Consider the following 19,735-nt stretch of genomic DNA (forward strand, 5'->3'; position numbering starts at 1 on the left):
GCTAGCAGGAATTTAAAATTGTGCAGCCACTTTGAAAAACAGTTTGGCAGTACTTGAAAATGTTATACATAGAGTTTCCATATGATCCAGCAATCCATAGGTGTATACACCAGAATGCAATACATGTCCGCGCAAAAATACAAACTTTAAAGCAGTATTATTCACAACAGCCCCAAAATGGAAACAACCCAAATGCCTTTCAATTGATGAATAGATAAACAACATGTGGTATATCCATATGTTGTCATATTTTGCAATAAATGCAAATATATTGTACAAAATGGATGAACCTTGAAAACATATGCAGTGAGAAATGCTAGTAATAAAAAACCACTTGTTGCACATTCTATTTATGTGAAATGTCCAGAATAAGCAAAGCTATAGACACAGAGAATAGATTAGGGTTTCTAGAGGTTGGGGGTAAGGAGATATGGGAATGACTGTTAATGGCTTCAGAGTTTCTTTTGGAGATAATGCAAATGTTCTAAAATTGGATTGTGGGGATGGCTACTTAACCATGTAAGTATTCTACAAGCCACTACATTGTATATTTTAAATGGGTGAATTATGTGCATTATATCTCAGGACAACAGTTAAAAGAAAATACAACAATCTCAAAGTTGCCACTGAATTAAATAAATTAATAATAAATAAATAAATAAATAACGATTGTCACCCAAACAGCATATGTTGACATGTTGATCCTTATGCTTTAAAATGCATAAGAAAGGGTTTAAATCCGACTTAACAGATTCAATATTTTGTTTATCCAACAGTTCTTTCTGGGGGTCTACTATGTAACAGGCTTTGTGTTATACATGGGAGACCAATCATGAATAAATCAACTAAATATGAGGGGAGACTTGTAATACAGACAAAATTTGTATCCTTATGGAGCTCACAGTAGTGTAGGAAACTGTCAAACAAATAATTATAATACTGTATAATATATGCAATTTAAAAAAAACATGTAGAGGATGCCGTAGAAATAGAGGGCTGCAAACCATCTGGAAGACACAGCTTGTCAAGAAAAGGAGAACCTGCATCTAGAAGAGAAAATGACAGGTACTATTCATAGTGAAATGTGAAAAATCACGGCATGTTTGAGAAAGAGTGGGAAATTTGATTTATAGGATTATAAGCCAGGTGTTAAAAGGCCTTACATGTTATATGAAGAGATGTAATCTACCTTATATGGAAAGAAAGCCTATTCAAGAGGGTTTTTTTGTTTGTTTGTTTTTTGTTTTGTTTTGTTGAAAGAGAGCCAGAGCTTGTGTGTGTGCCTGAGCATGCATGTGACCATGGTGCAAGTAGGGGTGGGGCAGAGAGAGAGGGGAGAGAGAGAATCTCATGCAGGATCTGCTCTGTCAGCACAGAGCGCAACAAGTGGCTCAACCCGAGGAACCATGAGATCATGACCTGAGCTGAAATCAAAAGTTGGACCGACTGAGCCACCCGGGTTTTTAAGATGGAGAATGAAATGGTCAGATTTGTGCTTTAAAAAGCCAACTTTAGGGAACTGCAAAGGAAAGCTTCTTTGATGCAAGTGGCAGAGACCCATCACAAGGATCTGGAAAGTTTTTCTTTTTTAAGTTTATTTCTTTATTTTGAAAGAGAGAGAGAGAGAGAGAGAGAGAGAGAGCGAGCATGCAAGCAGGAGAGGGGCAGAGAGGGAGAGAGAAATCCCAAACAGGGTCTACACTGTCAGCACAGAGCCTGATGCAGGGCTTGAATTCATGAACCATGAGATCATGACCTGAGCCAAAGTCGGACACTTAACTGACTGAGCCACCCAGGTGCACCTGGAGGCAGTTTAGCTGAGGAGATAAGGACTTGAATTAAGGCAGCAGAAGTGAGGAAAAAGAAAGGATGGGCTCAAGAAAAAAATCAGAAGTGGAATAATTAAACTAGTAACTAATTGCTGAGGACATGGAAGGAACAAAGTCATACTGTGAATAGGAGTAACAGGGACCACTTAGCTGGGTCATGGAGCACAGGAGTCAAGGCAAGATAAAAGTCCTCATTTTCATTTTCTTTCAGGGCATAATTTGCAAATAAATGCCCTACACATAACTGTGTTCAGTGGGTCATCGGTCTGTTTAATCCACTGTGTACCTTTTCATGTATTGTCTCTACTTATTTGACAGAATATAAATAAACAAATAAATAAACTAATTACACACACAAGCATATACTTGGCACTGTGATAAGTACTTTAGATATATTATTTGATTTCATACTTCATATCTTTGCTTCTCAAATTGTGTTTTCCAGATCAGCAGCACTGTTACCACTGCAAGCCTGTCAGGAACATTCTATAGAATCTTAGATCTCAGACTCATTCTGGAGCTACTGAATCAGAATCTGCACTTTAATGCACACTGAAGTTTAGTGATCGTGTCACACATTGGGTTCCCTGGAAAGCAGAGACAGGGAGGCATTTTTGAGAGCGTGTTCTTAGGATCAATAGCACTGGGAAGAGAGAGAGAGGAGAAAGGAAGGACTACTAGACAGATGAAGAAGCTGAGTCAGAATGAAGTCTTGAGGAACGGCTCAGCTGGCCCTTCAAGAGTCACTAAGTCGGATTGCTCTGCAGTAGGAGGAGTCTCAGTAAGGGTGAGGAGGTCTTTATCTTTGGTCATTGGGTGGAGGTCTCTCAGACTCGGGATGTGACCCTGAGTAAGAAGGTTCTCTTCAGTTGGCACAAATCCTGAAGAGGGTAGATAGCTGCAAACAGCATTCCCAGAAACCTCAAGAATAGAATAAGTTCTACATTCCAGGAGGATGATTCATGACAGCAATTACTACAAGTAGCATTCCATTAATTAGGTCACCCTATTAATTAGGGATGGAGCTAAAATTCAAACTCACTTTTCTCATATTACAGACCACACAGCCTGTCGATTATATTGGCAGGCACTGACCTCGAACTCCCTAATTAACGCAGCACATATCTCTAGGTCTGTGACCTCATGCCCCATGGAGGCATGGAATGTGCACAGTCTTGGAGTAGATGAATAGTTACTAGGCTAGAAACTGAGTACTTTGGGTGAGTGAGGCCAGAGGGCTGAATTCTCATTGTACCTAGAAAAACTTTACTTATAGATTACCATCCTAAGGAGTTATTCTGTTACCATAGTTCATTCTTCTCTTCTGGTGAGCAAGGAAAGAATGATTTGTGTGTGTGCGTGTGTGTGTATTTGTCTGTGGGTTTCTTTTTTGTTCCTTCATCATGAGAAAATTTATTTATTCTTTGTAGCCCCCTTCATTGTTATTTCCAGTGCAACTCAATATTTTGGTGTGAGGTTTCTAAACCTCATTTTTAGAAGCAAACTAACACTTTGGTGTTTATTTTTGAGTCTTTCCAAATCTTCACTTTCAAACACCTTATAAAAGCAGTAGTAGCCTGCAGTGATAAAGGCCTTTGAAGTCTAATGTCTCAGAATCCTTGGGGATATTGAATGTTGCTCCAGCATCTCTCAATACACAGGGCTCTGTAAGTGAGCAGGAGACAGCAAATGAAAAGAGTAGAAGCCATCACAAACAAAGGAAGATATTGGAGTTTGTTTAAAAATAAATACTGATTCAATAAATTGTTCAGTATCATTTTGGTTGATTGATCTTCGAGTGACAGTCAACAAGACAGCTATGTAGAAGACAGCTTTTTGATCATTATCTACTTGCTTCTCTGATTTATGAAAAATAGAGCAGTAAAATGATAGCTCAGGCTTCCAAAGTATTTTAAAAGTATATTATTTTAATGTATAGTGATACATGAACTAATAAAAAGATGATCTTGCTTTTCTCTGGGTCTCGTCACACTAAATATTTAGGATTAATCATTCTGTAAAACTGATTGCCATGGGCTAGCTTACGACTGCATTCAAGATTAATCTCCCAAAGACACATGTTTCTAGGTCCTTGCATAACAACTATTTGCCAGCACAAACATTCAGAAAGCCATGCCTCTTTATAGCAGGGAAGTGGGGGTATTCCCACAAGGAATAAAACAAAACATGAAAACTCAAGTGTACTACCTAAAGTGAGCAATCTACTGAAAGCAGTGTATAAGACAAATCTACTCATGCTACAGTTATCTGTTATCTGTTCACAGATGTTTTCATCACGACTTTTCCATTTAGATAATAAGCTTACTAAACAATATGAGGTCTGAGTTGATTTTTAAGGCTGGATTTTGGAAATGTAACGACTACATGAGAGTGAACAACAGCCCCTGGTGTCTGTTTGAATTACACTTCGGTCATTTACTGGCTGCATGAACTTGGGCCAGTTTCTCATTTTTTCTGTTTCACTTTATCACCTGTAACATGGGGATAGGAAGAAACCCTACTTCATAGGATTGTTATGAGGACTCCACAAGTAAATATTTGTAAAACACCTAGCATTTATCATGAGTTAGGCATTTTTTGATTCATAAGCTAGGTGTTTTTTGAACTAATAAATATATTGGAGCAGCAGGTATAGACTTTCTAATTAGACATACATTATAATTTCTCAATCCCTGCACAGGGAATTGGTGAGTGTCCTACTGTGCTGCCCTGGGTTTTGTACATACCTTGGCTGTGGCACAAATCGGGCTCTACTACATGCAATGGAATCTAGATCTGTCTCTCCTGTTACATGTGAGCTCCTCAACAGATGTATTCAAGGTCATTGAACATATTATTTTTGTAGCTCTAACGTTAGCATAGTTTCTGGCTCATAGAGGTGTATTTGTAAACGGTTTTTGAATAAATCAATACATAAAAGATGTGCATGCTTTTTTGTTTTGTGTCTGTGATGACAGTATAAATGTATTCCTTTGAAAAGAGAAGAAAGTATTTTTCCTTAAATTTTTGCCTGTTTTTCTCTTTTATGTGGTCTCATGCTTGTTTAAAAGAGAAAAACTTCTTGTTCTTATTGTTTTTGCAATCATTTAAGGAATTTTTAATGTCAAGTCAAAAAAAGAATAAAATTGGCTTTGGGAACACACATCAAAATCTCAGCGGCTGAAGAGTTATTACAAATCCAGCTGCCCTGGCTACTCAGCTCAGCTCAGTGGTTGGAGTTGACTATTACCAATAGGAACATAGTGGTTGAGGTGTGTGTGTGTGTGTGTGTGTCTGTGTGTGGACATGCTTATTTGACTGCGCATGCTATGAGTGGCAAAAGGCAATATTTTATGGGAAGCCATTCTTACACTGAAGGGAAAAGGCTAAATACTCAAACTCAATGAGTTAAGTGGTAATCCTACTACTTAGGAGATATTACTGGAGTGCCTGTGTCTTAGCAGAAAAAAATTAACTCCTGTTTAACTTTCTATTTTTAATACCTTATAATTTGCCAGTTAACATTTTCAAAAATTCAAATGGGTTCTACTAGAAATCACCCAAACTGAGAGAAAGATTTTTATTTTGTGGAAGAGCTAGTTACCTATAGGAGTAAGTTTGATTTCGCAAAAATAAGACTTGGTATTATATGTAGCATTTTCTTTTTCTGTATATAACAATATAAATTTCTCAGTTTTAAAAATCAGTATGTGTAGAGATGAAAAATATAATCCTAAGAGAACAAGAAAAATCTCTCATACATTTCATATACACATACCACTTACAAAAGGTATGTGAAATGCAATAAATAATATATAAATAAATAAACTAGTGAAAAACACTTGATGACTAAACAAATATTTTATTTGGAAAGGCAAACACTGAGATTTATAAATCAAGAGTATTACTAATTACAATTAATATATAGCATAGATGCTAGACAACATGGAATAATAAAAACTTACATACCCCAGGTAGCACTTGTAATGCATTATTATCCATCCACAACTCCCTTAAATTTTGTATTTGATCCAGAACTTCAGGCTAGAGGAGAGGTAGGAAGAAAGACAACAAAATTAGTCTTTTCTTAGCACCATATAAGTGTAATTACTTGAATCTGGAAACTTTATTTGGAAATCTAGTATTAATCCTTTAAGAAGTTCTAAGTTAACAGACTTCCATCCAAACTGGGAGTCCCTAAGATAGCCAACTTAGAATTGATCTGGAAACAATCAGAACAATAATAAAAATTAAAATCTATTATTTCCTCTTAATACCTTAGAATGATCCTTTGTAGCATTTATTACATTCTTATTATCAATGTGTTTGTCTTTTTCACTAGAAAATAAACTTTTGAAGGGCAGAGCAATGTTTATTTTTTAATAAGCACATCCCCATTGTTTGCCATGGTACTTGGCACACAATAGGTTTTTATCAAGAGTATGTATTAAAGTCTTACGCACAACCCTCATCCCCAGGCATTAAATTACTGAGCTATAATAGTATTAAGTCGACCCACTCATTTCTTATCTTTTCATTTACTCAACAAATTATGATTGGTTGAATAGTGAGGATGCCTACTAGGTGAAAGGCACAATGCAGGATCCACAGTTATTCAAACTCAGTTACTGCCATGAAGTAGCTGATGATCTAGTTGAGCAGACAAATGCATATAAATAGCTGAAACAGAAGGTAGCATTTGGGAGAAAGGAATACTATAGAGAAGTTCAGAGAAAGGAGAGAGAGAATATGATTGAGGTGTAACACATAGTGCATAATGAAACATTTCAATTCCCTAAATTGAAGCTGTCTCTAAATTATACCTCATATGGGCAGCAGCCTGTATTGAGAGATTAGAGGTTGCTATTGCTACCAGCATCATCTCTTGATTCGTGATTATCTTATTCTGATTTCTCTCCAGAAATTATCCCATTCAGCACCTTAACAACCACCAGCTTTCCTTGAAGTTAATTCCTTCTAGGGAAGTGAGGAAGGCTTATGCTAATTAGTGCATTGTATTCATTTGGCCACAGGGTTGGCTAGGGGATGGGAACGTGATCCATTCAGAGCAGATGAGCGGCAAAGTTCCTTACACTGAGGCTTCAGGGGAAAAGATTTGTTCTTCTCTGCTGGATTAGAAACTGGAAAGGGACAGCCCTGGGTGTTTCAGGCATGAAGGAAAGGTGAAGTTTTAGTTAAGAGATGGATCCTGATGACATCATATTATGCTGAAATTAAGCCACACCTGAAGTCAGATGTTTTGTTTCTTTCAAGTGAAAAAAAAAAAACTATCACTAAAACAAAGTACAAATATTGTTCAGTAAAATTTGAGACCTACTTAGGAAAACTAGTGTATTTTATAGAATAATAGTGTAAAAGTGGAATTGTATCTATGTTATGATGAGAATATTGGTCATTGTGGATCAGCAGGAGTTATGTACACATCTCTGACACATTAGAATGTAAGGACGCAGGTCTGAATCAAACTGACTCCATGCCAGGCTTCAAGTTTCCCCTCTGACCTTGGAGGCCTAAGTGTCGGTTTCTCAGAATCATTAGACAATAAAAGGGCACAGATTGCTCAACCAGGGACCACCCTAGTAACACCCAATCAGAAGCAGCCAGCTAAAATGCTTAACATTCCTAAGGGCAGGCCTAGAGATAGAAGCTATAGATAATCACTGATTGCTTAAGGCTAGTTACACCCTACGTGAGGGTCCTGGGTCCACTCTGTAATTGGTTAATACTCTAAATGTTGTGATTGGGTCCCATCAAAAGTAACGAACTCTGTAAACAAAATGTATGGTTAAAGTTACTGCCAATGATATTGTGCGATAATGATTGGACCCCTGTACCTGTGTCACAATTTCCTGTAACTCCCCCTCCCCAAACCCCATAAAGGCCCTGCCCCGCCTTTGTTCGGGGCTCTCTGCACGGATCCACTGCGCTGGTGAAGTCTGTGAGCCTCAGTTCGAGCCCATAATGATAATAAAGCCCTTTGCTTTTGCATGCATGACTTGGTCTCTCCGGCCGTCTCTGGTTGTTGGAGACGCTATTGAAATCTGGGCATAACAAGAAGGGCTTCGGAGACTGCTAGGACTACTTTGGTGACAGTCTCTGATCTGCTTAGCCTGCAATTGCAAGTAAACATGGTACTGTTCCTTGGAGAAATTCCACTTATAACAAAGATCAAAATCTAAAGTTAGAGCATAGCATTCAGCTATGGACTCAGAGGCATGTGTGAGTAAGTGTGGGGGATTTTTTTGTGTAGGAAAATATTCTCACTTTTACTGAAACCAATAGGGCACAGGCAGTAAACCACTCCATCTGTATGATAAGCTGGGCAAGGACAGAAAACATAAATCAAGTCATAGGAAGCACACTCTGATGTGCCAAAATTTTGAGGCAGAGGCTGGCCAGAATCAGGCCAGTTGTGAAACATTCATCATATGATGCAGATTTTCCTAAACCCAGGCACCATGGAGACTTTAGGGAAAGAGCTAGAGTTGCATACTGGTAACTTTAATACATCCTATGTACGCAATAAGATGGAGATTAATTTATAAACTTGGAACAATGAACATTACTCAAGATAAACTTCACTGTGCTGTGGTAACAAATTAATCCCCAAATCTCAGTGGTTTAACACCACAGGCTTAATTCCCACTTCCACTATGTCCAGCGTTATGGGTTGACACCATCTCAAGACTTCCAAAAGAGCTGAAGCAGGGAAGACAGTGCAGATAACTAGTCATTGATCTTAAAGAGCACAGACTAGAAGTGACACATATCACTTCTGTTGATAGCTAATTATCTAGACTATTTTTATGGCCTCAACTTAACTTCAAGAAAGCCTAAGAAATATAAGAGAAATTCATGAAATATTTGGTGAACACTACTGTCCCTGCCACATAGTGACACCATATAAAAAAAAAGAATGACAAGAATGGATACAAAGTACTTCAGTAATTCAGTTATCCCTTCATTCAGTAAGTACTTAGTCAATATCACCTAAGTTCTAGGCATTATACTACACTCACAATGCATGGTGTAGTCTCTGTTCTCAAGAAAGTCATGGTCTATTTCCACCGCAAACATGCAAAAGCAAATAACTGGTATTATGGGAAAATGAAGAAAGAGGAACTTATATGCCCTTGTAATGAGGAAGACACATAAGTATTCACAGAGCTCAGATGAGAAGGAGATGGTCAGTAGAGAAGAAAGAAGTGGAAGCACATTTTAGCCAGAAGCAGAGAGGTGAGAAATAGCATGATGTATGAATGGCAACAGGCACATTGCTTTACTGGAATGTCAAGTTTGAAATAGAGTGAATGGTAAAAAATGAGGCTAACAAAGAAGGTCAGGTCTGTGAAGGTCTCATGTTTTGTTAGGGAGATAGAACTTTATATGTGAAAGAACAAAACAAAGATTTTTAATAGGAAATGATTGTGGCAATAGGTGTTTTATATATGTAACTCTATCTTGTTGGATAAAGGAAAAGAAAAACAAACGGGAAATTTTAATAGAGCTGGTTATGAAAGAGATAATGAAGACTAAAGAGAAAGAAGTTGGATTCAAAAAACATTTAGACAATGAAAACAACAGGATTTGGTAACTCAATATAGGGGTGAGAGTGAGGGTAATGCATGTCCCCCAGTTTCCCAGCACCTGTTAGTTACCACCAATGGAGATGCAGAATATTGAGGTAGAAACAGATATATGAGAGAGACTGAGTTGAATTTTTTTCTCAAAGTTTTTATTTAAGTTCAAGTTAGTTAACGTATAATGTAACATTGGTTTCAAGAGTAGAATTTAGTGATTCAGTAACACCCAGTGCGCATCATAACAAGTGCCCTCTTTAATGCCCATCACCATGCATTTAGCCCTTACCCTGACTCACCTTCCCTCCAGCAACTCTCAGTTTGTTCTCTATAGTTAAGAGTCTCTTTTGGTTTGCTTCCCTCTCTGCTTTTATCTCATTTTATTATTCATTCCCTTCCCCTGTGCTCAGCTGTTTTGTTTCTTAAATTCCACTGATGAGTGAAATCATATGGTATTTGTCTGTCTCTAGCTGACTTATTTCACTTAGCATAATACACTCTAGCTCTGTCTACTTCATTGCAAATGGCAATATTTCATTATTTTTGATGGCTGAGTAACATGTATATATACCACATCTTTATTCATTCATCAGTTGATGGACATTTGGTTTTTTCCCATACTTTGGCTATTGTTGATAGTGCTGCTATAAAAATGGGGTGCATGTTCCCTCTTTGAATCAGCATTTTTGTATCCTTTGGATAAATACCTAGTAGTGTGATTACTGAGTCATAGGGCAGGTCTTTACTTGAGGAACCACCATACTGTATTCCAGAGTGGCTTCACCAGTTTGCTTTCCCACTAATATTGTAAGAGGGTTCCCCTTTCTCTGAAAACATCTGTTGTGTCCTGAGTTGTTAATTTTGTCATTCTGACAGGTGTAAGGTCATATCTCATTGTGGTTTGATTCGTATTTCCCTGACAATGAGTGATGTTGAGCATTTTTATGTGTCCATTAGCCATTTGTATGTCTTCTTTGGAGAAATGTCTGCTTATACCTTCTGCCCATTTCTTAATTGGATTATTTATTTTTGGGGTATTGAATTTGATAAGTTCTTTGTAAATTTTGGATTCTAGTCCTTTATCCCATGTCATTTGCAAATATCTTCTCCCATTCTGTAAGTTGCCTTTTAGTTTTGTTGATTGTTTCCTTCGCTATGCAGAAGCTTTTTATCTTGATGATGTCCCAATAGTTCATTTTTGCTTTTGTTTCCTTTGTCTTCAGAGACATGTCTAGTAAGAAGTTGCTATGACTGAGGTCAAAGAGGTTGCTGCCTATTCTCTCCTCTAGGATTTTGATGGTTTCCAGTCTCAAATTTAGATCTTGCATCATTTTGTCTTTATTTTTGTGCATGGTGTAAGAAAATGGTCCAGGTTTATTCTTCTGAATGTAACTGTCCCATTTTCTCAATAATATGTGTTGAAGAGACTTTCTTTTTTCCCTATCAGATATTCTTTCCTGCTTTGTTGAAGATTAGTTGACCATACATTTATGGGTCAATTTCTGGGTTCTTTATTCTGTTCCATTTATCTATGTGTCTGTTATTTGTGCCAGTACCATACACTCTTGATGATTACAGCTTTGTAATACAGCTTGAAGTTCAGAATTATGATAACTCTCGCTTTCCTTTTCTTTTTCAACATTACATTGGCTGTTTGGGGTCTTTTTGGGTTCCATACACATTTTAGAATTGTTTCCTCTAGTTCTGTGAAAACTGCTGATTTTGATAGAGATTGCACTGAATGTGCAGACTGCTTTGGGTAGTATAGGATTTTTAACAATGTTTGCTCTTCCAATGCATGAGCATGGAATGTTTTTTTTTTTCATTTTTTGGTGCCTTCTTCAATTTTGTTCATAGTGTTCTATAGTTTTCAGAGTACAGTTCTTTTACCTCTTTGGTTAGATTTATTCCCAGGTATCTTACAGTTTTTGGCACAACTGTAAATGTGATAGATTTCTTGATTTCTCCTTCTGTGACTTCATTTTTGGTGTATAGAAATGCAAAAGATTTCTGTACATTGATTTTATATCCTGCGACTTTGCTGAATTCATGTATCAATTGTAGCAAAAGTTTTTTGGTAGTCTTTTGGGTTTACAACATAGAGAATTATGTAGTCTGTGAATAGTGAAGGTTTAACTTCTTCCTTACCAGTTTGGATGCTTTTTATTTCTTTTTGTTGTTTGATTGCTGAGGCTAGGACTTCCAGCACTATGTTGAACAAGAGCGGTGAGAGTGGACATCCTTATCATGTCCCTAATCTTAAGAAAAAAGCTCTTTTTCTTCATTGAGGATGATACTAGCTGTGGGTCTTTTGTATTTGGCCTTTGCGATGTTAAGGTATGCTCCTTCTTGGTTTTGTTTGTTTTGTTTTGTATTATCAAGAAAGGTTGCTGTATTTTGTTAAATGCTTTGTCTCTATCTATTGAAAAAATATGATTCTTATCCTTTCTTTTATTAATATGATATATCATGTTGATCGATTTGCAGATATTCAATATCAGCAATATCTTGCAGTACAGAAATAAACCCCACTTGATCATGGTGAATAATTCTTTTAATGTATTATTGGATTCAATTTGCTAGTATCTTTTTGAGAATTTTTGCATCAATGTTCATCAGGGATATTGGTCTATAATTCTCCTATTTAGTAGGGTCTTTGGTTTTGTAATCAAGGTAATGCTGGCCTCATAGAATTAGTTTGGAGGATTTCCTTCCATTCCTATTTTCTTGAACAGTTTCAGAAGAATAGGTACTAACTCTTCTTTAAATGTTTGGTAGAATTCTCATGGGAAGCCATATGGCCCTGGACTCTTGTCTGTTGGGAGATTTTTGATTACTAATTCAATTTCTTTGCTGGTTATGGGTCTGTTCAAATTTTCCATTTATTCCTGTTTCAATTTTGGTAGTTTATATGTTTCTAGGAATTTATCCTTTTTTTTCAGATTGCCCAATTTGTTGGCATATAATTAATTGCTCATAATACTCTCTTGTAATTGTTTATATTTCTGTGATATTGGTTGTGATCCTTCCTTTTTCAATCTTGATTTTTTTAAATTTGGGTCCTTTCTCTTTTCTTTTTGATAAGTCTGGCTAGGAATTTATCAATTTCATTAATTCTTTTAAGAAAACAGTCCCTATATTTGTTGATATGTTCTACTGTGATTTTTTTATTTCTATATCATTTATTTCTTCTCTGACCTTTATTATTTCCCTTCTGCTCACTTTAGGCATGATTTTATGTCCCTTTTCCAGCTCCTACAGGTGTAAAACGAGGTTGTGTATTTGAGACTTTTCTTACTTCTTGGTGGAGGCCTATATTGCCATGTACTTCCCTTTTATGGCCGCCGTTACTGCATCCCAAAGATTTTGGACTGTTGTGTTTTCATTTTCATTTGTTTCCATGTATTTTTAAATTTCTTTCTTATTTCTCTTTAAGTGTTTATTTATTCATATTGAGGGGGGAGGGACAGAAGAGAGGGAGAGACAGAATTCCAAGCAGACTTTGTTCTGTCAGCATAGCGCCCAACATGGGGCCCAAACTCATGAACCATGAAATCATGACCTGAGCTGAAATCAAGAGTTGTACACTTAACTAACTGAGCCACCCAGGCACCCCTAATTTCTTCTTTAATTTTCTGGTTAACATATTTATTCTTTAGTAGGATTTTCTTTAACCTCTGTGAGTTTGTGGTCTTTCCAAATTTTTTCTTGTGTTTCAGTTCAATTTTCATAGTATTGTGATCTGAGTATACATGTGGTATGATCGCAAACTTTTTGTTCTGGTTCAAGGTTGATTTATGACCCAGTAAGTAATCTCTTCTGGAGAAGGTTCCATGTGCACCTGAAAAGAATGTGTATTCTGCTGGTTTAGGATAAAATGTTCTGAATATATCTGTTAAGTCCATCCAGGCCTGTCATTCAAAGCCATTGTTACCTTGTTGATTTCCTGCTTAGATGATCTGTCCCTTGCTGTTAACTGGGGTGTTAAAGTCTCCTGCTATTATTTTGTTATTATCAATGAATTTCAAGTTTGTTATTAATTAATTTATATATTTGGTTTCTTCCCAGTTGGGGGCATAAATACAGTGTTAGATCTGTGTTTTTTGAGAGAGAGACAGAGAAAGTGTGTGTAAACAGAGAAGGGGCCAAGGGAGAGGGAGAGAGAAAATCTTAAACTGGCTTCATGCCCAGTGAGGAGTCTCATGCAGGGCTCAATCTCATGACCATGAGACCTGAACCAAAATCAAGAGTTGGATGCTTAACTGGCTGTGGCACCAGATCTTGTGGAATAGACCCCTTTATTATGATATAGTGCTCTTCTTCATCTCTTACTATAGTCTTTGGTTTAAAATCTACTTTGTCTGATATAAGCATGGCTACTCTGGCTTTCTTTTGATGTCTATTAGCATCTTACTTTCAAACTGGAGGTGTCTTTGTTCTAAAATGTCTTTTGTAAGCAGCATATCAATAGGTGGTGTTTTTTTCTTTTTAATCCATTATGATATATTGGAATATATATATATTCAGAGTTATTATTGGCAGATATGAATTGAGTGCCATTATATTGGTCACTATTCTTGTAGATTTTCTCTGTTCCTTTCTAGTCTTTGTTGCTTCAGGTCCCTCTTTCCCTCTCAAAGGATGAATTTTAATATTTTGGCAGAGCTGGTTTAGTGTTCATGATCTACTTTAGTTGTTGCTTGTCATGGAAACTCTTTTCTAACCTTCTATTTTGAATGGCAGCCTTGCTGGATAAAGTATTCTTGGCTGAATATTTTTTCCTATTTAGCATGTTGAATATACGATGTTACTCCCTTCTGGTCTCTCAAGTTTCTGTGGACAGGTCTGCTGCTAACCTTATGTACCAAACCTTGTCGAATGAGGACCTTTTGTCCCTAGTTTTTTTCAGAATTATCTCTTTATATTTGTATTTTTCAAGGTTCACTATGATATGTCTTGGTTTTGATTTTTTTTAAAGGGGAGTTCTCTGTGCCTCTTGGACTTGGATGCCTGTTTCCTTCCCCAGATTAGGGAAGTTTCAGCTATATTTTATTGAACTAAACCTTCTTCCCCCTTTTCTTACTATTCTTCTTCTGGGACTCCTATAATATGGATATTACTGCATTTAATGGAATCGGAGAGTTCTCTAAGTTCATATACATGATCTAATAGTTTGCTTTCCCTCTCCTTTTTAGCTTCATTATTTCCCCTAATTTTATCTTCTATATCACTTATTCATGATTCTTCCATCTTCATTGTGATTACAACGTCATTTTGCTCTCAGTTATATAATTTTTTACTTCAGCCTGACTAGTTTTTAGGTCTTTTATCTTTGCAGCACATTTTCTCTGATGTCTTTTATGCTTCTTTCAAGTCCAACTAGTAATCTTATAATTGTGGTTCTAAATTCTAGTTGAGATATATTGTTTATATCTCTTTTGAGTGAATCCCTGGCTATAATTTCTTCTTGATTTTCTTTTGGGAGAATTCTTCTGTCTTTTCATTTTGTCTAGGTTTTCTGTTTTTTTGTGAGTTATGAAAGCTTGTTATATTTCCTGCTTTTGAGAGTACTGCTATGTTATAAAGGGCCATACAGTGTCCAGGGCCTGGTACTTCAGAAAGTGTTTCTGGTGTATGCCGTGTGCACTCTACTGTTGTGTTTTGGCTGCTCTTTCCCACTACTCAATCCTCTGTAGAGCTTCTCCTTGCTTGCAGTGTGGAGTGTTTGAACTTTTAACTAGGTGTGCTTTGATTTGTTTATTACAATATGCCTGATTAAAAATAAAAAAAGAAAGTAAAAAGCCTGATCCCAAAAAGAGAAATGGAAAAGGAACTAAAACAAAGAATCAAATAAAAAACTGCAAGCCTGATTCCAAAGGAAAAGAAAATTTAAAACAGAAGACATCTAAAAAAACAAAACAAAACAGAAAAGGAAACAAAGAAACAAACAAACAAAAAAACTATAAGCCTGATTCCAAAGAAGAAAAAAAGAAGAAAAAATAAAAGTCTGGTACTATTTCACCAGAACTGAAGTTGATGCTTTAAAGCATTCTATAATCAGTAGACTTGGTGAATGGTGGGGAGCTGTGCTGGTCCTCTGGGGGAGAGGCCCATTGCATTGGCTCACAATCAGACATGCCCTAGCAAAGATGTCTCTGCAGGACACGGTGGGGTTTGGTATAAGTGGTTCCAGCCTCCACTGGAGGCGCTGTGTTGCTCACTAAAGTCCCACCCTGCTGTTGGGCAGGGAGAAGACGGTGTCACCCTGCTCTTTCATCCCTGGAGTGGGGAGCTCATGCCTGCCACTGTTCAGGAAGCCCATCCAGAAAAGCAAACAATCTCCCTTCCTGTGGCCCAGGCTTCTTTCAGATCACAGCCCTCACCCTGTCTGCCCTGTGCATTGGCATGCCTGATGCCACAGTTCTGTGCTTTATCTCTGGTGTGCAGCTGGGACTCAAAACTCCAAATATTAAAGAATATGGCATGGTGCAGACCTGCTCCCCTCCTCTGGAGGAGAGTCTTGCTTTGTTGTGTCTGGTGCCATTTTGTCCCAGAAAGGGGTTGTAGGGCTACACAGGTGCTTGGAGTGTATGGTGAATCATAGTGAAAAGCCTCAACCAGATTATCTGCCCTCTGTATGTGCTTCTATTCCTCACTGATGAATCGCTGTTCAGTGGTGCCCACTGGGTCTTTTGTCTTTGGAGAAGCAATATATCCTCTTCCAAATGTACTCCAGGAAGGGGAGTATTCTTACCCAGTGTGATCCAGCAGATCCCTACACCATGCTGTCAGCTCCCTGGGCTCTGTCCTCCTTTTCCCCAGGAGTACCGCTGCCCACCTGGCTTGACTCTGATGAATGGCGTGGACTTATAAAACCTCAGAATTTAAGGGTGTCTGAGTGGCTCAGTGGGTTGGGTGACCAATTTGGGCTCAGGTCATGATCTCGTGGTTCATGGGTTTGAGCCCTGAGTTGGACTCTGTGCTGACAGCTCAGAGCCTGGAGCCTGCTTCAGAGTCTGTGTCTCCCTGTCTCTCTACCCTTCCCCATTTGCTTTGTCTCTCTCTTTTGCTCTCTCTCTCTCTCAAAAATGAATAAACATTAAAAAAAATTTAAGAAACCCCTCAGAATTTGAAATCCATTGCATGCGAAAACTTGCGATAGTCAGTTCCTCTTTATTCCTCAACCAATGGTTTTGGGAAGATGTTTTTCTTGTATGAACCCACTGCATGGTTCTCTCTCCCCTTCCTTTTTCTCTCTCTCCTCTCTCCATGGAAAGGGCTCCCTCCCTTCCACGGCACTACAATTCCCCCCCCCACCCCCCTACCCCAATTCACATCTCTGTACCTCATAACTGCCATATTCCCTCTCTGTAATTTTGAAGATTTTTCTCTTAATCCTCAGATCGATTTCCTACATGTTCAAAATGATTTGACATTAATCTATCTGTGTTCGAGGGACGAGGCAAGCCCCAGGTCCCCCTACTACTTTGCCATCTTAACTCCCTCCTCTGAAATAAGTTTTGACCATAATTAGCTGTGTTAAGAATAAGGAAGTGTGAATAAGCATATCATTTACAGGAGAGCTGTCCAGTGAAATAAGAGACTGAAGATGTCCACCCAATTTTGGAAATAGTATACTGGTGATAGAGAGAAATTGAGGGGCTATGAAGAAATTGAAGAAATCAAGGGAAAAGAAAGCTGATAAGAAGACATTAGTAAGGAAAGGCAGATTAAAGACAGATAAAATGGTATAAAGTTAATGGACTAAATTCTAAAAGGTGACAAATAAGGTGAAATTGATAACACAAGTAGAGAAGAAAAGCTGGCCTTGAATAGAAGTAGGACATCTCTTTCATTGAGACTCCAGGGAAGATGGTAAAGGTGGTGTAGTTGTAGGTGGGCTTGACTGGGTAAAGGGGGGAAGTGGAGAGAGGGCATATGTGTGAAAGTATCAAATTTTCTTGATGAAGTAGGGAACAAAGTAATCTGTTGAGCAGGAGGGGGTCAAGAAATTTGTATACATAGGGAACTTGGGGAGAATTGTACATACTGGCATAGTTTGAGCGGAGTCAAAGAGGAAGGTAAGAGCAATCAAAAAAGTTTTGTCAGTATAATTATTTTAACTTTTGGGGGAGCCACATGGGGGACTGACAGTCCAGAAAAAAACTCAGAAGATGCAAGAGACTTCAGATTTCCAGTGAGGTCAGTGAGGAATGTAGTAGAATTGAGGTATTGAGGGAAGTAGGAGGATGAAAAATTGAAATGAGAGCAGGAGTTAGGAGTTTAAGATTTCTCAAGTGGTTCTAGGCAATGATATGATAGACTTGAAGCTGGAACTCTGGGTGGTATGAAACTTGGTGTGTAGGCAGGGGTGGATGTTATGGGAACATATGGTCTTGTATGGTCCCTAAAACTTTGGTGCACTGTATAACTTGTTCCCTTGGCTGTATCAGATAAGGTGGCACAAAGATGCTGACCAATTATACCTCTAAAATATCTCTCACGCTGGCTTCTACTGGGAACCCTAGGCATCTATGAATACTTGAAAAAGGATAACTAACGCCAATCTATACACCTACTTTATTTCAAAGGTTCTCATTTCATTTATTTAATAATGTAATAGGGTAATAATAGTCCTAGTGTATGGATAAAGAATCCAATAATCATTTCCTGGGGAAATGAGGATGATTTTATGAGAGTTGCATAACCACAGCTGGGATTGTTCCTCAGGTCTTCTTGCTCCAAAGATGATATCCACTTAAAACTGAAATTCCGAAAGAATAAAGAATGCTGGTGATCACAGATACTCAAAAAAGAAAGTAAAGCATATACTGGATTTAAAAAATATATAATATTTTTATTCCTGGATGTTATAGTAACATGTGCCACAGAAGAAATTAGAGCAAGTTCCTGATAATAGCAGAGTGAAAATATATTTAGTAGATCAACACATGACTTTGCTGAAACAAACACCATAACATTAAGATGATGCAATGGCATTTCATAACCAAAAAACAATTTTCAGTGAATCTTAGAACTAAACTAAGTGGCTTACCCTCAACCTTATACATAAATTGCCTTTTTTCATACTATAGATCTTCCTTGACTTATGATGGGGTTCCAGCCTGATAAACCCACCTTAAGTTGAAACTATTATGTGTCAAAAATGCATTTAATACACCTAATCTATTGAGCATCATAGCTTAGCCTAACCTACTTTAAACATACTCAGAACACTAACATTGACATACAATTGGGTAAAACCATCTAATAAAGTCTATTTTAAAATAAAATGTTAAAAGTCTCATGTAATTTATTGAAAACTGTAGGGAAAGTAAGAAATAGAATGGTTGTTTGGGTATAAAATGGTTATCCTTGTGACCCTCTGGCTGCCTGGGGGGTGTGGCTCCCTGTTGCTGTCCAGCATCACGAGAGAGCATCCTAGCACATATTTCTTGTGATATAATCAAAATTCAAAATTTGAAGTCTGGTTTCTACTAAATGTGTATCATTTCTGCATCACTGTAAAGTTGAGAAATCGTGTCAAACCAATATTAAGTCAAGAAGTATCTGTACTTAATATCATAGCAAAGTTAATTGTTTCCATTAAAAATTCCATGCTCATGGATCAGAAGAATAAACATTGTGAAAATGTCATTACTACCCAAAGTAATCTACACATTCAATGCAATCCCCATCAAAATTGCACCAACATTCTTCTCAAAGCAAGAACAAACTATCCTCAAATTCGTATGGAACCACAAAAGACCCCGAATAGCCAAAGTAATACTGAAGAAGAAAACCAAAATGGAAGGCATCACAATCCCAGACTTTAGCATCTATTACAAAGCTGTCATCATCAAGACACTATGGCATTGGCACAAAAACAGACACACAGACCAATGGAATAGAATAGAGAACCCAGAACTGGGCCCACAAATGTACAGCCAATTAATCTTTGGCAAAGCAGGAAAGAGTATCCAATGGAAAAAAGACTGCCTCTTTAGCAGGTGGTGCTGGGAGAACTGGACAGCATCATGCAGAAGAATGAAACTAGACCACTTTCTTACACCATACACAAAAATAAACTCAAAATGACTGAAGGACCTGAATGTGAGACAGGAAACCATCAAAACCCTTGAGGAGAATGTAGGAAACAGCCTCCTTGACCTCAACCGTGGCAATTTCCTACTCAACACATCCCCAAAGGCAAGGGAAATGAAAGCAAAAATGAACTATTGGCACCTCATCAAGATAAAATGCTTCTGCACTGCAAAGGAAACAATCAAGACAACTAATAGGCAA

The 19,735-nt window shown here is 37.6% G+C and overlaps 1 protein-coding gene across 1 annotated transcript in view; it reads right to left on the bottom strand.

The window, feature by feature from the left end:
- The window catches only part of LRRC7 (leucine rich repeat containing 7), a 542,709-nt gene that overhangs the window by 135,670 nt on the left and 387,304 nt on the right, over window positions 1–19,735 (bottom strand). Inside the window, exon 9 of the mRNA XM_029949178.1 lies at window positions 5,799–5,873. Coding sequence (XP_029805038.1) covers window positions 5,799–5,873 — 75 coding nt within the window. The remainder of the gene's footprint in view (window positions 1–5,798; window positions 5,874–19,735) is intronic.

Source organism: Suricata suricatta, chromosome 8 (genome assembly GCF_006229205.1).
Source record: "Suricata suricatta isolate VVHF042 chromosome 8, meerkat_22Aug2017_6uvM2_HiC, whole genome shotgun sequence".
Taxonomy (NCBI): domain Eukaryota; kingdom Metazoa; phylum Chordata; class Mammalia; order Carnivora; family Herpestidae; genus Suricata; species Suricata suricatta.